At 41.5% G+C, this 22,872-nt stretch overlaps 1 protein-coding gene across 34 annotated transcripts in view; it reads left to right on the top strand.

Moving 5' to 3' along the window:
• tcf7l2 (transcription factor 7 like 2) overlaps positions 1 to 21,819 on the top strand; it is an 86,791-nt gene extending 64,972 nt beyond the window's left edge. For 3 of the 34 annotated variants that reach the window (XM_059532500.1, XM_059532515.1, XM_059532506.1), the window contains 10 exons: positions 7,185 to 7,317; positions 8,850 to 8,952; positions 10,089 to 10,175; positions 14,378 to 14,518; positions 14,616 to 14,778; positions 15,076 to 15,184; positions 16,048 to 16,110; positions 16,775 to 16,825; positions 17,895 to 17,967; positions 21,355 to 21,819. In XM_059532500.1, the coding sequence (XP_059388483.1) occupies positions 7,185 to 7,317; positions 8,850 to 8,952; positions 10,089 to 10,175; positions 14,378 to 14,518; positions 14,616 to 14,778; positions 15,076 to 15,184; positions 16,048 to 16,110; positions 16,775 to 16,825; positions 17,895 to 17,967; positions 21,355 to 21,796 (1,365 nt within the window). In that variant the 3' untranslated portion in view covers positions 21,797 to 21,819. Of the gene's footprint in view, positions 1 to 1,784; positions 2,450 to 7,184; positions 7,318 to 8,849; positions 8,953 to 10,088; positions 10,176 to 14,377; positions 14,519 to 14,615; positions 14,779 to 15,075; positions 15,185 to 16,047; positions 16,111 to 16,774; positions 16,826 to 17,894; positions 17,972 to 18,457; positions 18,531 to 19,051; positions 19,114 to 21,354 lie in introns of those variants that run through there. The other 31 variants (XM_059532503.1, XM_059532516.1, XM_059532510.1 and 28 more) reach the window with 25 other exon arrangements.
• The last annotated feature ends 1,053 nt before the right edge of the window (positions 21,820 to 22,872 follow it).

Below are 22,872 nucleotides of genomic sequence, written 5' to 3'. Positions count from 1 at the left end.
ATGAAAGGGTGTTGAGTTTGATTGCATTGTCTGACAGTCTCTCATACGTTTTTTGCAAAGCATAGAGTTAATGTTTTACAAATTTAAATTGTTATTTCAATTATAATATAACATTTTAAGAATCAGTTACAGTTTAGATTCTGAAAATAATATTTTCGTCAGTGCTATTATGGTAATGTTAAAATAAACAAATGTTGAGATTTTGAAACAAATACAAATTATGATTTATAATTGTCTTTTGTTTTTTTATAAATATAACTCTACTATTTATATACACATTTTTATATACACAATTAATAGACACATCTCATTCAGAATGAAATGTCATCCTGTTTTTAAATCTATTTAAAAAATACTCTTTATTTCAGAAGAGAATTTTTAATTGTAATATTGAATTGTCTTTAAAATGCATCTATTATAAAATCTATTTTTATCATAGTTAATTGTAATTGTTAATTTAATTTCTTTGGCATCAAAATAAATTCACATATTATTAGCAGAGGTCTTCTTACAATAGGAGTTTAACTTGTAGAATCAGTGGATGTAATTTTTTTTTCAAAGTTCTTAATAGCATTACATTTAATTAATTATGTATTTATTTCCTCATTATTTTCTCTTATTTAAAAACCTTAAGAATGACTCATGATAAAGTTTTTGATCTTTTATGGCTGCGTTTGGCTTGGCATCATTGTGCCGGGTGTTTGCAGGCTGCCGGTCAGCGGCGACCGAACTGCTAGTTTACTTAAGAAATTGCACGTGTGACAGAGGGGGGCCGTAGGAGCGTGGTGGCCCTTCTGAATAGAGGGAAGGGAGGCAATTAGCTGCCACGTTGCCGGGGCTCTTTTACTTGTCAGGCTGGCTTTTGTGTGAGTCTTGTAGAAGACATTCCCAGGGTTTTGTTTTGGCATTTAGGAACGAAGGACAGCAGCCAAACAGTGGCGAGAAGAAAGGGAGGGAAAATTGAAGTACTGAAAAAACAGCATGCGCACTTTAGAGGTAAAATGTATGAGAAAAACAAAACTGTACAAAATAATTTCAGATGTAATGACAGTTGTTTTTAGATTTCTGGCAGTGTGTTTTTAAATTAAAAAATGTAAAGTTTAAATAGTGGGATAGTAAATAGTCGAATAGTGGGATCTGTGGCTATGTAAAAATTACATTTGAAATAAATAAAAAAAAAAACAAGGGAAAGATACACATTTTTAGATAGTGATACAGCAGATGGAAAGTTTTTAATTCGTTTTTTCAATTCCTTGTTTTTTGGTGAATGCGAATCCAGGTGGTTCAAATTTAGAAAAAATTATTTAAAGAAAGCGAAGTTAAATAAAAAATACACATAAATAAAAGAAAGGATTTATGGAGTAGGTGCACCAAGGGCCTTGGCTATGAAGAGTTAAATGTGTGGGAGCTTTTTTTATTCCCCTAAAAAAGAAAAAGAGGGAATAAAACTATAGAAACAAGACCCCACATTAATGTCACATCCATGTCAAAACGGAGACAAATACCTTTCTCCCCTTTTCCTCCATCCTCCCCCAGATGGGGGGCTTAGAGAGAGGACTGTCCAAATCAAGTGACTGCTTGCCACACTTTGCTGATCTTGCCCTCCCTTTGTGGATGTTGTTTTCTCTTGTCTTTTCTCTCGCTCTCTCTCTTTCTGTCTTATTCTCTTGCCTTGCTCGCTTTACCTTGTTGTAGCCAAGGCTTTTCAAGCTGCTAGTTCGTCTTTGGGCATCCTGGAGGCACAGCAGAACCCACACAAACACACATACACACACACACACACACACACACACACACATACACACACACACACACACACACACACACAAACTTGGACAGACACATGCACAACCATAATAAGCTTTTTTTTCCTAGTGGTTTTTCATGTTTCTTTGCTTGTGGGAAGACATCTCTGCAGCTCTGACAACTATCAAGTGAGATTCCTCTTCATCTTTTAAAAAAAACGTATCACTTTGAGCTGGACCGACTGACCGCTGAAGGAAAACCTGACGGAGAAATGAGTGATTATCCGCCGGCGGAGGACAGGCCTTGCCGGATGTCCTGAGACGCAGCTCTCACTGTGATCCGCTCTAAAAGAAAAACTAAACAAAACAAGAAAGAAAAAAAACAATGGCTTGCGTGTGAACTTCTGTGTGTGCGACCCTTTGGTGTGGGACACACACATGCACCCGCTCAAGCACAATAGCAGTTTTTGGAAAGAAGCGAAGGTTGAAAAAGAACAAGAAGAGAGGGAAGAAAGGAGAAACACTCTTATTCGTTGGCGGGAGTGAGAGGTGGAGGATAGGGGAGGGCCGCGGCATTGCTCATGTACCCGAGAGAAGGCCTTTCACTGGGGCTGGAGGAGAGGGGAGGAAAGACTGGCTCTCTGGCCTCTGGGCTGGCTCTTCTGCAGCAGGTTGGCTGCTGGCAATTCAGTCTTAATGCCTGGGTAAGTGCTCAGCTTTAAATCTTCTCTCTGCTTTTGTTAGACTGGACTATGGTAAAGGATGCACTGTCATTTTATCTGCTTCAGAGTGGCTTAAGATGTCTGTGAGTGTGTGTGTGTGTGTGTGTTTCATAAGGAAGAACTAAGTGATAGAGTGATGGATATGGCATTTGAAGATGTGCACTTAGTTAAAAAGTGTCTGATCAAAGGTTGTTGAAAAGGAAGTGAAGTATATGAAAAATATATGAACAAATATGATTATAGCTTAAGTATTTTTTAGCCTGTGACTTTAATTTGCATTTAAGAAAATTAGTTTTGTTGTCTTTTCATTTCAATGCTTTAAATTGACTGATAAAAATATTCTTTCATTTACTTGAGGCTTAAAATGCATTAATATTTATTTGCTAAATAATCCTGCATGTTTGTTGCTTTAAATTTCAGTAGAAGCAACATTACACTTTTTTCTTATTTTTGTTAACACAGTTTTCTGTATTATATTTGTTTTTATACGAAGAAGTAAAAAACTGGCACTATGGTTTTATGTTTTGAGAACAGAGGAGGGAAGTTGCTATTTATATTTTCATAGAGAGTCATAGTTAGGCATTTGTTTTGTTTGTATGCTTGTGTGTGTGTGTGTGTGTGTGTGTGTGTGTGTGTGTGTGTGTGTGTTTGTGTGTTTGTGTGTGTGAGCGGTGGGCGGAAGAAGGTTGTTATAGTGACGGTGACATCATCGTAGTCCCACATTCTTTTGAAGTTCTTCCGTATTATTTCGAGCTTTCTTTTCCGAACGGCACACATTGGCTGCGTGGATTTGGCTGCATCTATTTCTTGCTCATTTGAACATCACCATAGATAAACAAGCATGGATGTTTTCTGCATTGTGTCCACTATGCTTGGATGAGAGCCATTGGCACATACGCTTCTGGAGTTCAAGTCCTTGGCACCTTTTTTTGCTGGCTCTGGAATTTCGCAGGCCTGAGAGCCCCTCTATCCATCATGAGGATGTCACACCCCCTGTGTGCCCCCCCCCCCCACCCCAGGCCCACTACAGCTCATTAGAGCCCACAAGCTCCAGTGACAACTCATCATATCATGCCGTAAAGCGGAGAGAGGCGCTCGGGCCCTCAGGGGCCACAAGGTCGCCACCTTCACATTTTGTCTTTAAATTGCTCTGCAAGGTGCCACCATGCGGAAATGCAGTGCCAACAGCTTTTTCCTGCTGCTGTCCGGCCCTCTGTCTTCCTCTGTCTCCTTGTACGTCTTCCACAGGCCTCTCACAGAATAACCATATATCACTATAACCAAATATTGTGTTTTTTTCCCCTTAATAATCAGCTAAGATTTACTTACTGTAAGTGATCCATTGTTGTTGTTTTTTTACAATTATTATTATTATTTATTTTAATTATGATTTATTATGGAAATGTATACAGTATATATATATATATATATATCACTTTTAAAAAAATGATAATAATCAACTGATGTAAGATTTACTTAATATCAGGGGTTTCGTACATTTTAAGTTTGTACATTTTAAAATACAAGTATTTTGATTAATTTAAATTGATATTTATTATGAGAATTTGTATATTAAATGTTTTTTTTATGATCTTATGGTCTTAAATATTTAAATGTCTATAAAAACAACTATTTTATATATATATATATATATATATATATATATATATATATATATATATATATATACACACACATTTTTTTAATGTAAATTTACCCTGTAAAGTGGCCTTGAGTATTTGCAAAAGGCAATATATACATTATTGTATTTAAGAATAATAATTATTAAAATTAATATCAAATTGTTACTAAATTGATAGAAAATCAACATTTTGTTCCTCAAAAGGAGTGGGAACCCTGATATATCCTTTCTCTTTAGTGACAATGTGTATTTTGTAAATATAAAAGTCATCCTTGTGATAACTAAAACTAGTGTGTGTGTGTGTGTGTGCAATACTTTGTTTGTGAACGAGAGAGGAAGAGAGAGTGAAGGACAGGATTTGATAGACACTGCATCAAAATGAGTGTGACATGCTCTTCTAAGACAAACAGGCCTCTCCATGGCCTGTCCATTAAAACAGGCCAGGCTTTTGTAAGACCACCACTAGGGGTCATGACCCCAAGCAGAAACTGTCAATCTCATTGGTTCGGAGGAGGGTACGTATGCCTACAGATTTGCTCAGACACTCAATGGGTGTACAGACAGAGTTGTTGACACACATTAAGAGTATTTAATATTTATTTACCTCGTTCAAACACATCTACAAACTGACGGTTTTCTCAGGAAATCACCACATTTCTTTTGTAATATTATCATTATCATTTACCTGGTTATGTGAATTAGTCCTTTAGCCTTTTTTCCTCTGTGTAGTTGTGATGGTTGTGGTGGGAGGTATTGGCGAACGATTAAACAGGAAGTAGCCCGCTTTCTTTGCACATAATAGGGAAAAAGACGCCCACATATTTTCTTTGTGTTCCTTGTGTGGGTTTATTGTGCGTCTCGCTGAACCTCCGTGTGTCAGTCTCTAAACTCAATAAGTTGTTTAGAAGTAGGGTTTTAAAGAATGCTTATTCTGTGATTGTTAGCGTCTGACAGTATGCAGTTGTCCGCGAGAATGCATGGGATCGTACGTAGGTGGTCTTCCTCAGTCCCCCGAGTTGCTAGAGACAATTAGCCATGTCTAGAAGAACAGGGTAAAGCCATTGTACAATAGCAACAGGGGTCAATAGAGCCAGATTTATTGTGAGGCTTTTCTTAAGACTGAAGACTTAATGGACTTGAATAGCACTCAGGAGGGAAATTTGTTTGAAGAATGTGTTTTTGTATGGTGTTTATCCATTGCGCCGTGTTATTTTTGTCCAGCTGTATGTCTTGTCCGGAAGGCATCATGACAACAAAGAAAAAGCAAACAGAAAAGTGCTTGCGTGCAAGGCCTAAATGCAGGTCCCCGTTTTTAGTAGTCATTTTGCAGGCGCGTTTCTCCTGTGCGAAGAATAAAAGTTAAAGAAATTTCATTTCTAGCTATTCCAATCGACCTCCTTTTTTCTTCTCAGGGTCTTGCTGATCCGTTCAGGTGGAGAAGCAGGCAGAAACGCTACTGTAGCAAGCTGCGATAGCGTGCTGGGCTCCCGAGAAGCCAGATAAACGGGATGCCCGGCTATTATTCGTGTGGCTGTGTGGCGTTTAAAAGGGGTTCTGTTAGGCCCAGTGACTGTGATGTAAATCATTTGGCTTGTCTCAGGGTGAATGTGGCCGCAGTGGACAGCCATTTGGAGCTGTCCCTCAATGGAGAGGCCCTGGACAAAAGAACTCATTTAAATGGCTACTAAAGCCTTTCAGCGCAGGGAGAATTGACAACATTCTTTCACATCATTACTGAGGGGGAGGTTATGGGGTAGCTTGCGGTAGAGGGCTGTGCGGCACCGTTCCCTTAATGGCAAACTCGTCAGCTGTGTTTGGCAGCTGTTATCATCCCTGTCTGTTTTTCTGATGACAGTTCTTTCTTTTTAATAAGTATTTTTATATCTTATCTCTCTAGTTGTTTTTCTCCACGGCTTCGTGCTTTCCTTTTCCCATTTCTCTTTCTGTCTCCAATGCTGTTTTCTGCTCTTAGGGGCCCTGAAACGTCCCCAGAGCCCCTTTTCTTTCCTCGAGCTGCTCTGTTCAGTTCATTAATCTTTCATTGGGAATATGGCAGAGCGGAACGCCCACAATGCTGGAAGTGGCCTCTCTCTGTGCCTGTTTAGAGGCCCTGGATGGAACCTCTCAGGCCTGGGCCCTGGTGTCCTTCCCATTCTCAAAGCTCTGATATTTTAGTCCTGACAAAAGGATGGCTCACCTCTGCTCTTATAAAACATGTCCTGACATGTCCTGAACACCATTGTTTTTTTAACAACATCTCAAGTGCTGAATTTAATTTGGCACAATTTAAATAAAGACAGTGGCACCTATGTGCCCTTTTCTGAATGTGCTGCAGGACATGCACAGCTGTCAATCAGACATGCAGGTGCCTCAAAACCCGCATGCATGCAAACAGCTTGAGATGTTTTCCTGTCAGTCGGCTCGGAAGCAAATCCCAGTCCACGTGTGGCCCGTCAAATCTACGGCACGGCAGTAATCTGGTTAGGTCACGTGTACTGGGAATACACTAATGCCAGGCCATGCCTCAGCACCCCTCTGCTCGGCTGTAATCTTGGGTAATTGAAAATGGGGCCTTTGCCACTTAAGAGCACAAAGAGCAGATTACATAGCTAAAACCAATTTGACCAAAATGCAGAAATGGATTTTCTCTCTTCCCCTCCGCCCCTCCTCTACTATCTTTTATAATGCAAACCCTTTCCAAAACCAGACCCTGAAGGAAGAGGAAGGGGTGGGAGCATGATATGCGGGAAACCCAGAGAAAAAAAAAGGAGGGAGACCGAGAGTATGCTTAGATTGGCTGTCATTTGGTTTATTATTTGGTGATTGGTTTTTGGTCACGTAATGCAATCAGGCACTGTCTTTTATGCATCCAATGACTGATGAATCAATAAAGTGCACATCTGAAAGTGTTTTTAATTACAAACCACACTGTTCTGAGAAAGGGCATGTGGTTTGTGATGGATGCAGAGTTGAAATAGAGGCACCGGTATGTTTCTACCTCAACTCAAAACATGCATTAACAGCTTCTTCTTCTTGTTCCCACCCCCTTCCCTCTCTTTTTCTGTTTCTTGCCAGTCTAATAAGGTCCCTGTGGTACAGCACCCTCACCATGTGCACCCGCTCACACCTCTGATCACCTACAGCAATGAGCACTTCACGCCTGGGAACCCCCCTCCACATCTACAGGCAGACGTGGACCCCAAAACAGGTACATATGCATGCACGTCTTCCTTTACATTCATGAATTTCAAAACAGGCAGGACGAAACCTAAGGCTAACCTTCAGGCCTGGTTAACTAACAGCGCTGTCACGGTTACAATGTGATCTCGCCAGTCTGCATTCACAGCAACCTGGTAAGATGCATCAGAGCGTTTCAGAGTCGTCTTGGCTCAGGGCCAAGGTTGCACCCCTCCTTTTGTGTGCATGTTGAGATGGAACTGTTGACCTGGGTCGGTTAAGCCTGTGGAGCCACTTGACTTGGGAGATGTAGCTCTGTTACTTAACTGCGGGACCCCAAAGCAATTTTTGTTCTGATTCTGAGAAACATATCGTTTGATGAGGCTCAAATCGGAAAATTGCGAAATCTATATTTCCCAACCAGGATGAAAACTGTATGAGCAGGAGGTTTACCAGGAAACCCATTTGAAGGCTTGTGTTGTATCTGTCAGGATTCTCATCTCAAAACAAAAAGATTTCTGTTCAGGTGTGATATAATGTCATTTGGTGGTATGTTTCAAAATCAGATCACACAAAGAGAGATTTTCCTCTTCTGCAACACTATACAGTCGAACAGCTGCTCTTCAAAGCTGTCGACAACCTGCATGTTTATTTTAGAAAGGCTTTTTCTGCTCTCATAACAGACCTTATCACTAAGGGCCTCTTTAAGGACTCAGAGACTGTTTAATGTGCTGCTTAATGGCTCGCTTAATTGAGTTTAGAGTTTAATTAATTAACAAATTGTATTAAGACCGCTGTATGCAGTGCCAATGTGCTGTGCAGGCTTTTTTATCCTTGTTCTGCATGGCCTTATATTAGCCAGCAGTATCAAGCAGAATTTTTACACTCGTTTTAGTTATTTACCAAATTTAGTAGATTTTGAGGCAAAATGGCATCAAGCATACTAAATGGAAGTACACTGAGTCAGTCCAAAGTCAGCTAGCATGTTAGATCAATGTTTTTTTTGTCATTGTTGCTATTGTAAACCCCTGAATTCCTATTATAAACCTTCTACCCACCACATGTAATGTTTATATTGTGGATAACTGGCCATTAAATTCTAAAACCAATATTAGGACTGTTCCCACACTTGAACAGACATCCACCGGCCGCTAATGTGTCAGTCTCTCTTAACACATGCTGCAGTGTTTGCGTTGTTGACTTGTGAACCTCAATTATCGCCCGTTGTTAATCCTCTGATTCGATAGACAAATGTGACAGGGCTCTGTATTTTTTCTCCTCTCCCCCGTGTGCCATACAACATTGTGGCTGCCTCCACAAGCTTTGATCAGAACGTGTGATTTAGAGCTGTGCATGTGAGCTCAACCTCCTCTCTCTCCCACCTCCCTCTGATGTTGACTTTGTTCAATTGTGTATCTCACAAAGGATAAATTTAACACTTAAACTTCATCTGGGAATTCCTGTGTCAGGACAAGAGCAGAAACATTTTCACACCGTTCACATACACATCTCTTTCTCTCTCTCTTCATTATTTCTTTGCATTTTTTTATATTTCTCTTGCAGGAATCCCAAGGCCTCCACATCCTTCAGATATATCCCCCTACTACCCCCTGTCACCTGGCACTGTAGGCCAGATTCCCCATCCGCTAGGATGGTTAGTACCACAGTAAGAAGCCCAATTTTATTACTCTTCTTTTGTCTTTGTGTTGCTGTTATAACATGATATAAAGTGGAGTCCAAAGTCTGAGTTCTTAAAAATGTGTCCGTTTTGTACATAATTATTTGTCATTCAATATGTATTTTTAATATTTATCAAAACACGCAAATCTTAAATAAGATATTTAATTAAAATTGAATGTTTACATTTTATCAGTGCTTATTTTATTTTACAGGATTCAGTTTGATTATGAATCACAGATCCCAGATTTTTATTGAGGAACCTGACTTTTGGGCACCACTTCATATATTGTGACATATTTAAGACTGCATTTGTTCAAATATGTTGCGTTTTGCCAGTGTTTATCTTCTATTCGCCAGGCCTCTGTCTGCCTTGCTGTGGGCCTCTGGGTACTTAAGATGCAGTTTGAGACTTAGGCCATCACAGGACACAAAATCTAACTCTTAACCCTCTGTACAGTTTAAACATTTTCTGGAAAGGCACCGCTGGCGCCCACAGCAATGCACCCTATACTCTAAATTGCCTCTTTGTGGCAAATGCTATTTTGCATGTCTCTGTATTGTCCAATTAGAGTAATGAACTGTGATTGCCAGTATTTTACCCACAATTCCACACGGGGGCTCTCCCCTGGTAACTCTTGTCAACACTTGTTAATATGACAAAAGGCTACAAATTAAGCTCTGTTAATTTAATGTTTTCTCACCGCGATCTAAATACCGAGAGAGGCCCCAAGCGCAGCCACGGCCCTTTGATTCTCTGCACTTTATTTTGGTATAAATTTACATTCATTATTGTTTGTCTTTGGATGTGTAGACCTCAATTAGCGTGATGGCTCCATTAAAGGGGCCGGTGCTTCGTCTTTAATTAGCACAACAAAACACCTAGTTTCAGCTCAGGGAGAGAGGCCTCCATCGACACCAAGCGCGGGGTTATGAAATTTAATTAGCCATTCCTATCAGATTTGTGGCATTCAAATTGTTCAGAGTTTGCTTCCCTTTGATCCGTGCTCTGCAATCCCCTAGATTTTTGTTCTGATCAAATGAGAATAAAGCCGCCTGCATAGAGAGTGCTTTTTTCTCTTTTTCATCCCTTCCTTTACCTCTCTTCCTTACTTCTTTTCCTAGGCAAGGTCAACCAGTTTACCCAATCACGACGGGAGGTTTCAGACACCCCTACCCAACTGCCCTCACTGTCAATGCATCCATGTCAAGGTGAGTTGAGCCTTGGGACAGCTGACTCGCTGAGAACGCGAGCGTCTCAAAACCCTTGCAAACTTCTCCCTTAAGTAGAGACAGCTCTCGCATCAGTGTTCAAAAAGACGGTCCCATGTGATCCGCTGTGTATTAAAATATTAATTATTGTTATAATTTTATAATGAGGCCCCTAAATAACATCTCTGAATGGCAGAGAACGAGAGGACTGGCAGTTTAACTATCGTCACATGCAGAAGTAAACCTCTGCAGATTTCGGGTGCCGTCATTGGACGCTGAGTGAGAGCTTTGTGTGGCCTGTTGGGGTCTGGTTCAAGTGCCGATTTGGACGCAAATGTTCCCAGGAGAGCACTAATGGTTGTGTGTGTGTGGGGGGGGGGGGGTTGTTTGTTTTAACTGTCACAGTGATTGCTCCCTTGTGACTGTTACTCATCTGTTATGTGAGAAGTGGGAGGTGTTTGCTGTAAATGACAAATCTCTGCTTGCTTTGTAGCTTTTATGTAATTTAAACACAAACGTGAGATGCAAACAGCTTCATTTGGTGGTCACCTTCTTCTACATGTACTCGGCCTTTCCCCACTAATCGGAAACAAAGAAGATGATGATGATGAGGGTGGTAGTGCTGAGACTAGCCAGAGAGGCACAGAGGCAGATCTGGTTTATAGTTTCGAGAAATGGAGACTCAACTCAAGCCCAGCCTGCGTCTCCAGACAGGGACAAACTCTAGTTTAATTGCAGAGTGATTGGAAATGCAGCTCTGGAGGCCTGGCGAGATTAGACCAGAGGACGTTGATGGATTAATGTGAGTAGGGAGGGAGGAACAGGGAGGGGTTTTGTGCACCTTAAGCACTGGTCTGGGTTTGAGTATTTTTGAGGGGAGAAAAGCTTTGGAGAAGATACTCCAAACTCAAAGAAATGTCCCATACAGTGTTTCTGTTCAGGACATAGGATGTTTAACCTGGTCAAACATGGTCAACTTTGATGCAAGGAGAAGTTAATTTAATTTACTGTTATGTACATAGACAAATGTATGTACAAATGGTTTTACGAATGATTCATGAAATCATGAAATGAGCAGAACACATTTGACTAAAATCTTGAAGAACAACAACATATTGAATGCAAAAAAAAATATATATATGAGAATAGCTTATTAACAGTGTACTCTTGAACCGCAGATTACAAATTCCTTCCTAAGTAAATCATGAAACAAAGTAAATTATCTCAGTGAATGCAGCAAATTTACACAAGAATGTTAAAACAAACAGTTTACATTGATTCTGCTTGCCTGAGTAAATGAGGCCCAATCTCGCACTTGCATCTAGTATATTTTCATCGTCCTCACACAGTTTAAAGTGGTCAGGCCAAACATAACAGCTCTGAAACACAATATTTAGCTCTACAGTGATGATCAGAGTGCATTGGCAGCTGCTCTGCTTATGAGTACAGGGTCTTTGCAGTTGGTCCCGACTCTTAAAGGTCCATTTTTATTAACAGCTGGGTCTGAAACCAAGGCTTCACACATTTGACACCAACAGCTTTCACCCTGTGTGTGTTTTGAGGTCTCTGCACCATAGAGAAGTCGTTTGTACCCTGCCAAGGCCTGAAATGAGCCAATTCTGCCTGCTTCGCATGGGTCTGCAGCCTCTGCTCTGGCGCTGGACCTTCACCTAAGTGACAGCTGATTCTGTTTTAATGAGGCCTTTATATTGTGATCATCCTATTTCCAGTGCAGGCTAATTGAATCTTGTGAATGGGGGCTAGGGGGATTGGTGATGTGCTGGGGAAGAGCTAATGCGTTTTGATAATCTGTAATTGAATTAGCATAGATTAATAAGTGGTGGTCTTGTGTCTCTGTGGAGGGAAGGTGCTTTAGCATGTTTGTGTCAAAACCGGCGGCGTCCGCTGTCACCAGCCTCCTTGCGCAAAATAATGAGCACCAGGAAAAGGTTTCATTAATTGTGTTCATGGTTTTTCTGTGAATAAAGAGGGCGAGAGAGAGAGGGAAGGGGGAAGTCTTGCTTTGTCTTCTTTCACAGTCAGTGGACGAGAACTCCAGGAGGCCTCGGGATTAAGAGATGCCCATATGTTGCTCTCTGGTGCCCGTCTCCGGCTCAGAGAAATTCTGATGGCCCTATCTGCTGCCATTTATTATGCAGTTAGCACACAGGGCTTCATGTAGCGATCTGCTTTTCACCCAGGTTACACTGTCTTCAGCCTCCTAAAAAATACATTTCAGATCACGAACGGCATGGACTCGGATCCGGCAAATGAGCTACATGGTTTTGATAATGGGGTTGGAGTCGTACAGGTGTATCGGCCGTCCCGGGTGACAGGGGGAGGAAGTGTAGGCCCCTGCCCGTTGCTGCCCTTTGATATGTTCCTCTGCTCCTATCCCTTCTTTTTCGATGGAGGAAGAGAAAGCCAATGACAGACAGAGCGCACCGGCAGGGTCATTATACATTAAACAGGCACTGAGGCCATCGCTCCGATTGGCAATTAAATGGCACTCACTGACACTCAGCTGGATTGGAAGAAGATTGAGACATTGGACCCTGCAGGGGCCCTTCTCGGCACACCTCTCTGTCTCGCACTTCCCTCAGCAAGGCTAAATTGGTGCCAGGCTCTGCTGCGTGCTGATGAGCGGAATGATGCCCTGCGCTTCAAAGGGATGGCCGTCATGTTTAAACCATAACCTGGGCCTTGCTATGGTAACAGCGGCACGGGTGGGGGCGGCGCTGATGGGACAGTCAGGAGGGAAAAATTGGACAGCGGAACAGAGGAAATTTTAACAAGTATGCAAGGACAGAAAGAGAAGAAAAATGGTGGGGGCTAATGATCACGAGGCTGCAGCCACAACGCCGGTACCCCCTCGGTAGAAGCAGACGGGCGGCCCGGATGACATGGCACAAACACAAATGTGTCAGGGATGAAGGGAAGAGAGAATAGAAGAAGAGAGATTGGGGGGAAACACAGTCCCCAGAGAGAACCTCCAACAGAAACTAGTTGTTCCTTGTGAGTTTACGCTCATCATTATATTCTGGCTCCAAGCCATATAGCCACACTCAAGCAGATAATGAGCTGTTTGAAAAAAAGAATTATTTCTTCTCTTTTTTTCATCATCCTTCATTCTTTCTCTCAGATTTGTGTACGGTCATGCACAACTGGGACGCACTACACCACACACACATGCACACACTGAGGCAGATATGTTTATTTGTACACTAAGGAATTCTGCGTTCCTACAGATCTTTATATAATGCTAGGGGATGATATTATAGAGAAGTCCTTCAGCCAGCCTGGGGACATTTTAGTGTATGTTTTAAGGAAAATAATCAAATTGTAATATAATTGAGAAGAAAATAACCAACATAAATAGTCTCAAAATGACCACACTAATCAAAAATTATATTTTTAATCAGAAAATAAATGCTTATGAAAACAATTTGACCCTATTTAATTTATTTATAAATGTTTGTGTTATGTGAGTCATCAAAGCACATTGTTCATAATAATATTTCTTTAGTCAAAATGTATTGTTTTCAATTGGCCAACTCAAATTCCAGTAAAAAAAAAAAAATATATATATATATATATATATATATATATTTGGTCTTATTTATAATGAATTATCTTGTGTGGTGTTTTGAAGAAAACAGTTCTCAAAATGTAACAATTTCTCTCCGTGCGGGTGGGGAAAAAATATATCCAAGAATATTTTAGATCACTTTTTGTTAAAGACAATTAAAAAAAAATGTTTTGATCATTAGTATTAATTATTGTGGTCAGATTATCAGTGCATTTTATTCTGAAGAAAAAAAAAATTCTGCCTCTGAAATGACTTTTTTGTTTTGCTTACGTGGCTGTGGCTATTATATTAATATTTGCCCACTTTTATAATGCAATCAAAACATGAATAAATTTAAATCCTTCCCAAAGTTCACTCCATCTGTTTTGTTTGATATCGAAATGCATTGCATTTTGGAACTAAAATGCTTTTTGTTTCATGTCGAGTTCTAGATTTTGGATTTGTCATTTATTGCCGTTTCCCTCTTCCCACATAACAGATCTATTAGGTTACTCCTGCTGTGTCTTTATAGCCAGTTATGTGTCAGGTCTTTAGCTCATAGTCAGTGCTTTGCTTTGTGAATATGTTTGTCCATCCATCATTTCACCCGTGTCCACTCTGACGATTTACACAGTCTTCTCTCCTCCAGGTTCCCTCATCACATGGTGCCCCCCCACCACAGTTTGCACACCACAGGCATCCCCCACCCAGCCATCGTCACGTCCAACGTCAAGCAGGAGTCCTCTCACAGTGACATCGGCTCCCTCAACAGCTCGTGAGTTCACTTTACACTTATCAGTTCGCTATCACTCCATCCAGCTCCATCACAAACTGGTATGCACACGCTAACATCTGATCCCTCCCATTCCCAGGAAACATCAGGATGCAAAAAAAGAGGAGGAAAAGAAGAAGCAGCCACACATAAAGAAACCTCTGAACGCGTTCATGCTTTACATGAAAGAAATGAGAGCCAAAGTGGTGGCCGAATGCACACTGAAAGAGAGCGCAGCTATCAACCAGATCCTAGGCCGAAGGGTGAGCATCTCAAATGCAGCATGCAAAGTAGAAGCAGGCTGTCTCAACTACTAAGACCGCAGATTGCAGTGTTGTCGGGCGTGGAAAAACGCAGCTTATTCACATTTCTATATGTGTGTAATTGTAATCTTGCTCAATGTTGCTACTGGGTAAAAGCACAATACCAGGGGAAGGGGACATTTTCATGATGGTGGTTGGAAACACTTCCGTGTCATTTGAGCCTAAAATATCAGTGGTCTCTTCCTCTGCATTGGCCACAGTTTTGAAAGATGTGTGTGTGTGTTTCTATATGTGCAGTGGCATGCTCTGTCTCGAGAGGAGCAGGCCAAATACTACGAGTTAGCCAGGAAAGAGCGACAGCTTCACATGCAGCTGTACCCCGGCTGGTCGGCACGAGACAACTATGTAAGTTTTTAAGTTTTCAACAAGTAACAATTGTTTATTCCCTCCACAGGGGCCGCAGAGCAGATTAAAGCCATCTAGATGTGTATTGACAGTCACCCAAAACTAAAGCACACAGACCAAACCAGTCTAAAACCAGTAAAACACACCAGCCTAATCAGCTAAGCCAAGCTGGAAGACTTTTAAGTCCATCCACTGTATGTGTGCTTTTCCTCAGTGAAGTCAGATCTAGTTCTTTCCACTGCTTTCATTAGTATTCCACTGGTTCACCTAAAAAGAGAAAGGCGAGCTGAGATCAGACTAATTAAATAACCACAGGGCCTAAACGCCTCGCGGCTTTGATGAAAGAGGACATCTCTCTCCACCGCCAGAAATGGGGAACGAGCGCACCGTTTACTGTTTCGTGCCTGACAAACGGCCCCACCGCCCAGCCTGTCAACTCTCCTTGGAGTCTGACCATGTTTCTTGACTCGCCTAGTCAAAGTTCCTCAACCGGAGCATGATGATCACATGGGCACGTTCGATGGAACCATAGCCCGTTTTCGAGGAGGACTTAATGCAACAAAAGTTCTCTCGCTCCGCTCTTCCCCTCCAGTAAACCGAACCACTCAAAGAAACCTCAAAAGCTTCCAATCGTTTCACAATGAAAGGAGAACTAAGCAGCAGCAAGACTACAAGGAATAAACAAAAGGAGAGCGATAGAAAGATAGGGAAAGTTCTGTTTTGTCCTGCATTGGCATTTCAAACCTTCAGGCTCTTACTTGAATAAATAAATCAGTGAAAACATTGGGCTCTCTTGTTCATTTCATGTCTCGGTCTTTTCTGCAATATAATAACTAAGGTTCCTGTCTATTTCTCTTTTTCTGGCGGGTAACTATCAGGGGAAAAAGAAGAAGAGAAAAAGGGAAAAGCAGGCAGGAGAGGGCAATGGTAAGTGAGCTGCAATTATCTCTCATATTAAATCAGACCCATCATCTGTCACAAGTGTGACATCTCAAACATGAAAGTCCAGCCTTTTTTTTTTTAATCTCTTTTTTGTGCCTGCCTCATTTTGTATATAGCTATGCTACCCAATGCAATATTTACACGATAGACTGCTTGTTATCCCCCTCCTCTCCCCTTGCCCCATGTCGAGCGTTGATAACATTGAATATGCATGACCCCCACCACCTCCTCCCCTCCCTCCAGCTGCCCCCCTCCAGCATTTATGGTACTGTGATATGTATGTTTTGAGAGTGTGAGATTTAATCACCCTTGTGACTGAGTGCCAGCCTCCCAATATCATGCCGCCCATGCTTGTGTCACTGTGTTTATGTGGTTGTAACTTTGGGCTGTGCCTGCTGCATGCTTTTTAAATACCTGCTTATGTAGTAATAATATAAAAAGGTGTTTGTTTGGTTGTTTAAATTCACCCACATCTTTCAATTAAGGAGGTTTGCTGATTACATTGATTTGATTCACTTGTCCGTTCTCCACTATGATGCTGATTACTGTGAGATATTGTTCAGGAAGTATGCAGAATCATGTATTTGCGGTCTCTCTCCACCATGGACACCTTTTGAAGGCCTCTGTATCTTGTTCTTTTTTTTTCCAGAGCACAGAGAATATTTTCCAAACCCTTGCCTTTCACTCCCTCCGATTACAGGTGCTAATGTCATTTTGAGTCTTAAATTATTAACTTGCTTTTTTTCCCATTTTTTTGGTTCTTTGTGTATTTGTGCTTGTGCAGTATGTCAAATATATAATGATCTTTCTTTAATGAATAATGCCACGTATTTGCCTCATCTATCTTTTATTTGCTAAGCTCAGTTATTCTCTTGAAGAATATGTTGCTTTATTTTGCTCCTTTTCAGTTGTTTCCTTTGCTTCATTTTTCGTTACACACATACTTTCATCAAAAGATGCTTCTGTTTTAAAAGTCATATGTTGTTATGTAAAGAATCCCCGATTTGTTAAACTCTAAGCATGCAGCTGCAGTATGTTTATAGGAAAGACCTCTTTATCCTAAGAATAACCAGAGATGTTGTTATCAGGGTAAACCTCCTTAATCTACTGCGTTCAGTAGCTGCCCCACACCCCAGCATGATTGCGGACTCTGCCCCGTCTCCTCTTGATCTGCTCCGCTTTCAACCTGCCTTCACCCCTCCTCAAACACCCATCTAACATTGACCTTCACCCCCCTGGTGCTCAGGTGGGCTGTTTGAGGTGGATGAACGTGGACCAGGCCTGATTATGAAGCAGCTTCGTAGTGTTTCCCTGGCTTAAACTAATGCTCCGCCTCCCTCCTGTAGCTCCTCCCTACTCCTGCTACCTCAAAAGCCTGTCCCTATCACCTCCTCTAGTCTAGAACAGCCAGAGAATGGCCGGCAGACATGTATCCATATCTGCTGCATCCTGCAACGCTTGCCTTTTAACAAACGAGTTTTTACTTACCCATAAATAGCCTTGATTATGAAAGGCATGCACTGAGTGCTGATGCATTGATTTCTGTCATCATTTACTTTCATATTTGTTTCTTGCCATTTTTAATTTCTAATTGTTTGTATTACTAACAAAATATGGTCAATTGCTACTATTTACATTTATGTGTAGGGGAAAAAAGACTTTTATAGAGCCTGTCAGATTCATTGGATTCAATGTATCTCTCTTTCCATTCTCTTTTCTGATTTCATCTCTCCTCTGCTGGCTTCCTCTTCCCTTCTTCCTCCTGTCAGATCTGAGCGCCCCAAAGAAGTGTCGCGCACGCTTCGGGCTCGACCAGCAGAATAACTGGTGTGGCCCATGCAGGTGTGTATTTGGTGTGCCGGCAGGTGTGCTAGAGCAGGTGACAGCTGGGGAACTCTCTTGTTGGTGCCTCCTCCCACTTTTCTGGCTCTCTCAGCCTCGCATTTTCTCCATGCCACTTCCTCTGCCAATCAGCTTCTGCAAATCTCTGGGCAAATCTTTTTTTTCATTGCTGGGTGGGATGGAAGGGTTGTTTGTGTGGTTCTTTTGTGTGAGTGTGTGTAAAGGAGTTCATGTAGTACTCCTTTTTTAATTGAATCGAAAAGAGGCGGGGTTAGATTAAAAGGCAGGGGTTATTTCCCTCTATTAGGGGGAGGGGTGTGGCCAGAGGGTTGAGAGGAGCTGGTCATGGTAAGTGTTTTGGGGAGGCACGGTACCAATGTCCACAGCTGAATCATTTGCTCTAGCTCCATGCCTTTTTGTGTCCAATGACGTGTGCTTTTTTCTTTTTTTTTTTTTTTTGTTGTGTGTTATGTTCTTCTGTGGATAACAGATGCAAATACCCCTAAGAAGTGTCGTGCCTTGTTCGGGCTTGACCAGCTGGGTTTATGGTGCAAACCCTGCAGGTATATTCCCAGCCCCATTCTTGGGGAAAACATCTAAATTAAGATGATGTTGATTTTAAGATGACAAAAATCAGCTTTTCATTTTTCGAAACTTTTTCCATGGACTATATTTTCCTACTTCAATTTCTGAGGCCTCGTTACAGTTGATATGTTTTACAAATACTTTTTTCTTACTTGTTTCTGTCCTTTTCTGACTTTAGAAACACTTCAGATGAACTGAAATCCTCGGGCAGAAAATGACAAAATCATAATTACACAGGCATTGTGGTTAAAATTTCAAGTCAAGCCTAAAGTTTTGAGTTTTTATATAGTATAATTCAGTATTGCTGGTGTTTCTGCCCAAGGAACTAATCTGCTGTTTTGTACTGTTCTGCCCTGGTCACTTTTGTTAGAACTGTGTGATTTAGCCACTTGTTTTGTGGAGGGTAGGGTTGGGGTGATGCCATCTCATCCCCCCTCTCTTTTTTTTCCCTCCCCTTCTTCTTCCTTCTCCACTCCTCTCTTATAACCCCTTTATTCAGTCCCAACTTCTTGTCTTTCTGTTCTAATACAAGCAGTCTTTGAATTGGGAATATGTTGATGGTAGGTATTTGTTTCTGCTAAGTAATACCCTTTTCTGTGTCATGCTTGTGCACTCTTTCCTTTTCACCCTTCCATCGTGGACATCAGACGTTGTTCTGTTGTGATACTCCACTGTCCGTTTTCAACTTGCCCAACTGTATCCCCTGTTCCACCGATTTCATTATCCTTCTAGTGTAGAAATCCATCTGATTCTCCAAAAATCCACTACCTCTAGTCTGACCTCCTTCAGGAGCAACAGAAAGCTTCTCAACTTTAGAGTATATGTCAATCTGAGTGTTGGACGTTGGACACAGGGTCCAGTTTTCCATATCTGCCAATGGAGGGGTAAACTGAAAATGCAAAAATTGCTATGTTTTCTATTAGATATTTGTTTGAGTTAAATACTGTATGAAAAAGCGCAACAGTAATACATTTTTCTTTTGTAGACTTCGTTTTGCCAGTTGTCAGTTTTTAGAAAGAAAAAAAAAGTTCGTACTTTTAAGTTGAAACCACGCAATATTTAGCAATTTCTTCAAAATGAAATAAAACAAACAAACAAAAACATCTTGCTAGCCAGTAACTGTTTTATTTGTATGGATGTGTGTAGGTGGAGTTGATGAGGTTGTATTTTTTGCAGGTTAGTGCCGTTCATCAGCAACTCTTGTTATTCAGAAGAACAGCCTGTGCATTTTTGGGGCTGTGCTGATAGAAACGCTGGTAATTGCATCTTGATTTAGGGAGCTGTAAGGTTAAAAGACCTCACTCAGCTCCGTTTCCTGAAAGATGCATCTGGAGGAATTCCCTCAGAGACCCATAAATCAATAAGGAACACAGTGAGATACTTAGAATCAATATGGCTCTTAAAAAATGGATATTAGCTTATTTGCTGCTGTTTGACAGGCAGTTAGCACCTTGACAGACCTGAACCGCATTCCGTAGCTGTATCGCACAGACTAGAGTAGCAGCTGGATCAAACTAACACATCTCTGCCTCTATTCACCCATCTTTGACCCTGAAGTGCCACATCTCCTCTGTATTAAGTCTGTTCTTTGCAGATAAAGTGGGTTTAAGTGGCCGTGACAAGATTTCCGTCCTCTTATTGTCATTTTCTTCATCATAGTGCGTATCGACCTCCCTGACTGTCTCTCTCAGTCTTTTTTGCACTTTCCGTCTGAAATCAACACGCATAAGAGCAGGCAGGGGTATGACTTGAGAAACAATCCTTACCTGGCTGTTATTTTCATGACAAAACCACAAAAAAGTTGGCGGTTAATTGAACCCAGTTCTCCCGCAACTCTCTAGCTCCCCCTGTCTTTGATTTAATTCCCTTTTATTTTACTCTCTGTATTTGTTGCTCTTTCTTTTCTCTTTTTGGAGTTAGCCTCGGCTGCATCACTGAGCTCGCCCTTTAGGCAGGATAAAGAGAGTTTTTGGGGAGGAAGGGGGGTTGGTCAGGTCAGGTAGGGCAAGGTACACTGAGGTTTTCCCTCTCTCTCTCTCTGTTACTCGTGCTTTCTCTCACACTATCACTTCTCGTCTCTCTCTCTCTCTCTCTCTCTACCCCTACCTCACGGCGCAATGGCTTGGCGCTGGTGAGATGTGGCTGGCTGGAATGGCTGGCCGTAGGCGTAGCAGACGAGGGAGGGTCCTGACCCGAGCAGAAATGCAAACATGGCACCACGACCTCTGTGCAGAGCGCTCACACACATGTCTTAGGGGCAAGCTGAGAGTAGCGTTTCCTCTCTAACCTCTTACCCCACCATCTGAACTTCCCCTGAAGGAACTTGAGGAAAAAGATAGGAAAAAAGAAGGGAGAAAGAGGAGTGTAATAATTCAAGCTGATGTGTAAACCGGATGGATCCCCTCGCGGTTTGCGAAACCGGGGTGGAGTTCTTTTGTTTGGAGTTGCGTTGCGCCGCCAAAGGAAAACAAAGAGAAATGTAGGCCTCACCTCTTCCATTATCCTCCTTCCTCATTCCATCTGTTGAACTTCCTCTCATCCTCCCACTGTCCTGTCCTCTCTGCATGTAATCGTGTGACACCATGTGAGAGCGAGATGCCTCTTACCCTAATCTCGTCCAGCTCTAGCGTCCATTTTCATGCAGAGTCTGAAAGTGGGTCTGCCAAAAGTTGCTAATGAGATCAGCATGGGTGTCCCGACTTTAAGATATGTGCATTTGAATGGACGTTATGGCTCTGTGTGGTTCGCTCTAAGGTTCAGACCAAGAGCTTCAACGTGTCCCCTCTTTTTTTTTTTCTTTAGGAGAAAAAAGAAGTGCATTCGCTACATTCAAGGTGAAGGCAGCTGTGCCAGTCCTCCTTCTTCGGACGGAAGCTTACTAGATTCCCCCCCAACCTCCCCCTCAATGGTCTCTCCCTCCCCGTCCTCGAAAGAGTCCAATCCACAGACTGAACAAATGCAACCTCTCTCACTGACTATGAAACCGCCCCCCCTGCTCTCATCATCCCAACACCAACACCTCTCCATGGCTCCGCCTCCACCTTTAGCTCTGTTGGACAACTCCGGGGTGGGCAAAACATCCGGCTCGGCACACAACGGCTCCTTGGACCCCTCAGACGTGTCGTTGTCCCGACCCACAGGCTCCGCCTCCTCCAGGCCCACATCGGCGTGTCATTCCCACTCTCTGCTGCCCAGCTCCGCCACAACGCAACCCCTTTCACTCGTAACCAAGTCGATAGATTAGCTTCATTGTTTTTTTTTTTAAACCAGCTTCCTCTGTCCTTCCGTCTGTCACGCGTCTTGTCTTTTTTTCATTCTGTGTTCTGATTCTCTTGTTTTTACTGTGAGATATGGCTTTGAAAATTTCGTTAATTCTTTATCAAAGTTCATTGGTCAATATTTGACCTGTCATTATCTAAAAAAAATGAAATTATTATGATTAAATATTGATAATTAAATACACTAAGTTGTAGAGTATAGCTTTGTGAATCTGCCAATTTTTTTATGAATTTTTTGGGTTCGTTTTTGTTCATGTTTTGCTTTTTGTTTTACCAGCTGTACAACAGAAAAATGCATAGTTGTTATGTAGTTTTACATAGACATGTTTAAAGACAGATATACAAAGTAGGTGAGGATTCGGTGAGCCCTTTTCTCAAAGAATTGGTTCTCCTTCATTATTTGTATTAAATACGAGCTTGTGAACCAATCATTTTACAGCTGTCCAAAACTCAGAGGGCACGAGGACCGTGGAGACACCTTTCTAACTGAGGAACAACTTTAATCGTGATGTTACTTGTTCTTGTTTAAATGTACAGAAATATGGGGGGTTACTGTGTTAATATGCATTGTTCCATTGCGTTGTCCGTTTTACCTTTCTTTTTTGGTGTTGTTTACCAGAGGGAGGGAAGTTGACTCGGGTTGGGATGGGTGGACTTGATTGGATGGGTGTTTTGGGGTGGGGGGTTTTTGGGATATTCAATACAAACTGTCACAATGCTAGGACCAGTAGTATTTATTGCTTTAGAGATTGCTTGTTGTATCTTGTATGTTGTCCCTTTTTGAAATCTTTTCATTTTCTTAATACATTGTATAAATATTCTTTTTCTTAACGTAAACAACTCATATATATATATATATGATCCATTTTTACAATGAGGTTTTGAAGTTTCAAATGATTTGTTATGACATGAATTTTTATTTTTATTTTTTTATTTTTGTTATTTTCTTGAAAACCAGGATGCCACATAAACTACAGTTTAGATTCTCAAAAAAAAAAAAATTAAAAAGCAAAAAACAACAACGAACAGATGTATGCACAAT

Source organism: Carassius carassius, chromosome 40 (genome assembly GCF_963082965.1).
Source record: "Carassius carassius chromosome 40, fCarCar2.1, whole genome shotgun sequence".
In the NCBI taxonomy this organism is placed as follows: domain Eukaryota; kingdom Metazoa; phylum Chordata; class Actinopteri; order Cypriniformes; family Cyprinidae; genus Carassius; species Carassius carassius.
The sequence above is the reverse complement of the archived record's forward strand: the minus strand, read 5'-3'. Positions and strand labels throughout refer to the sequence as shown.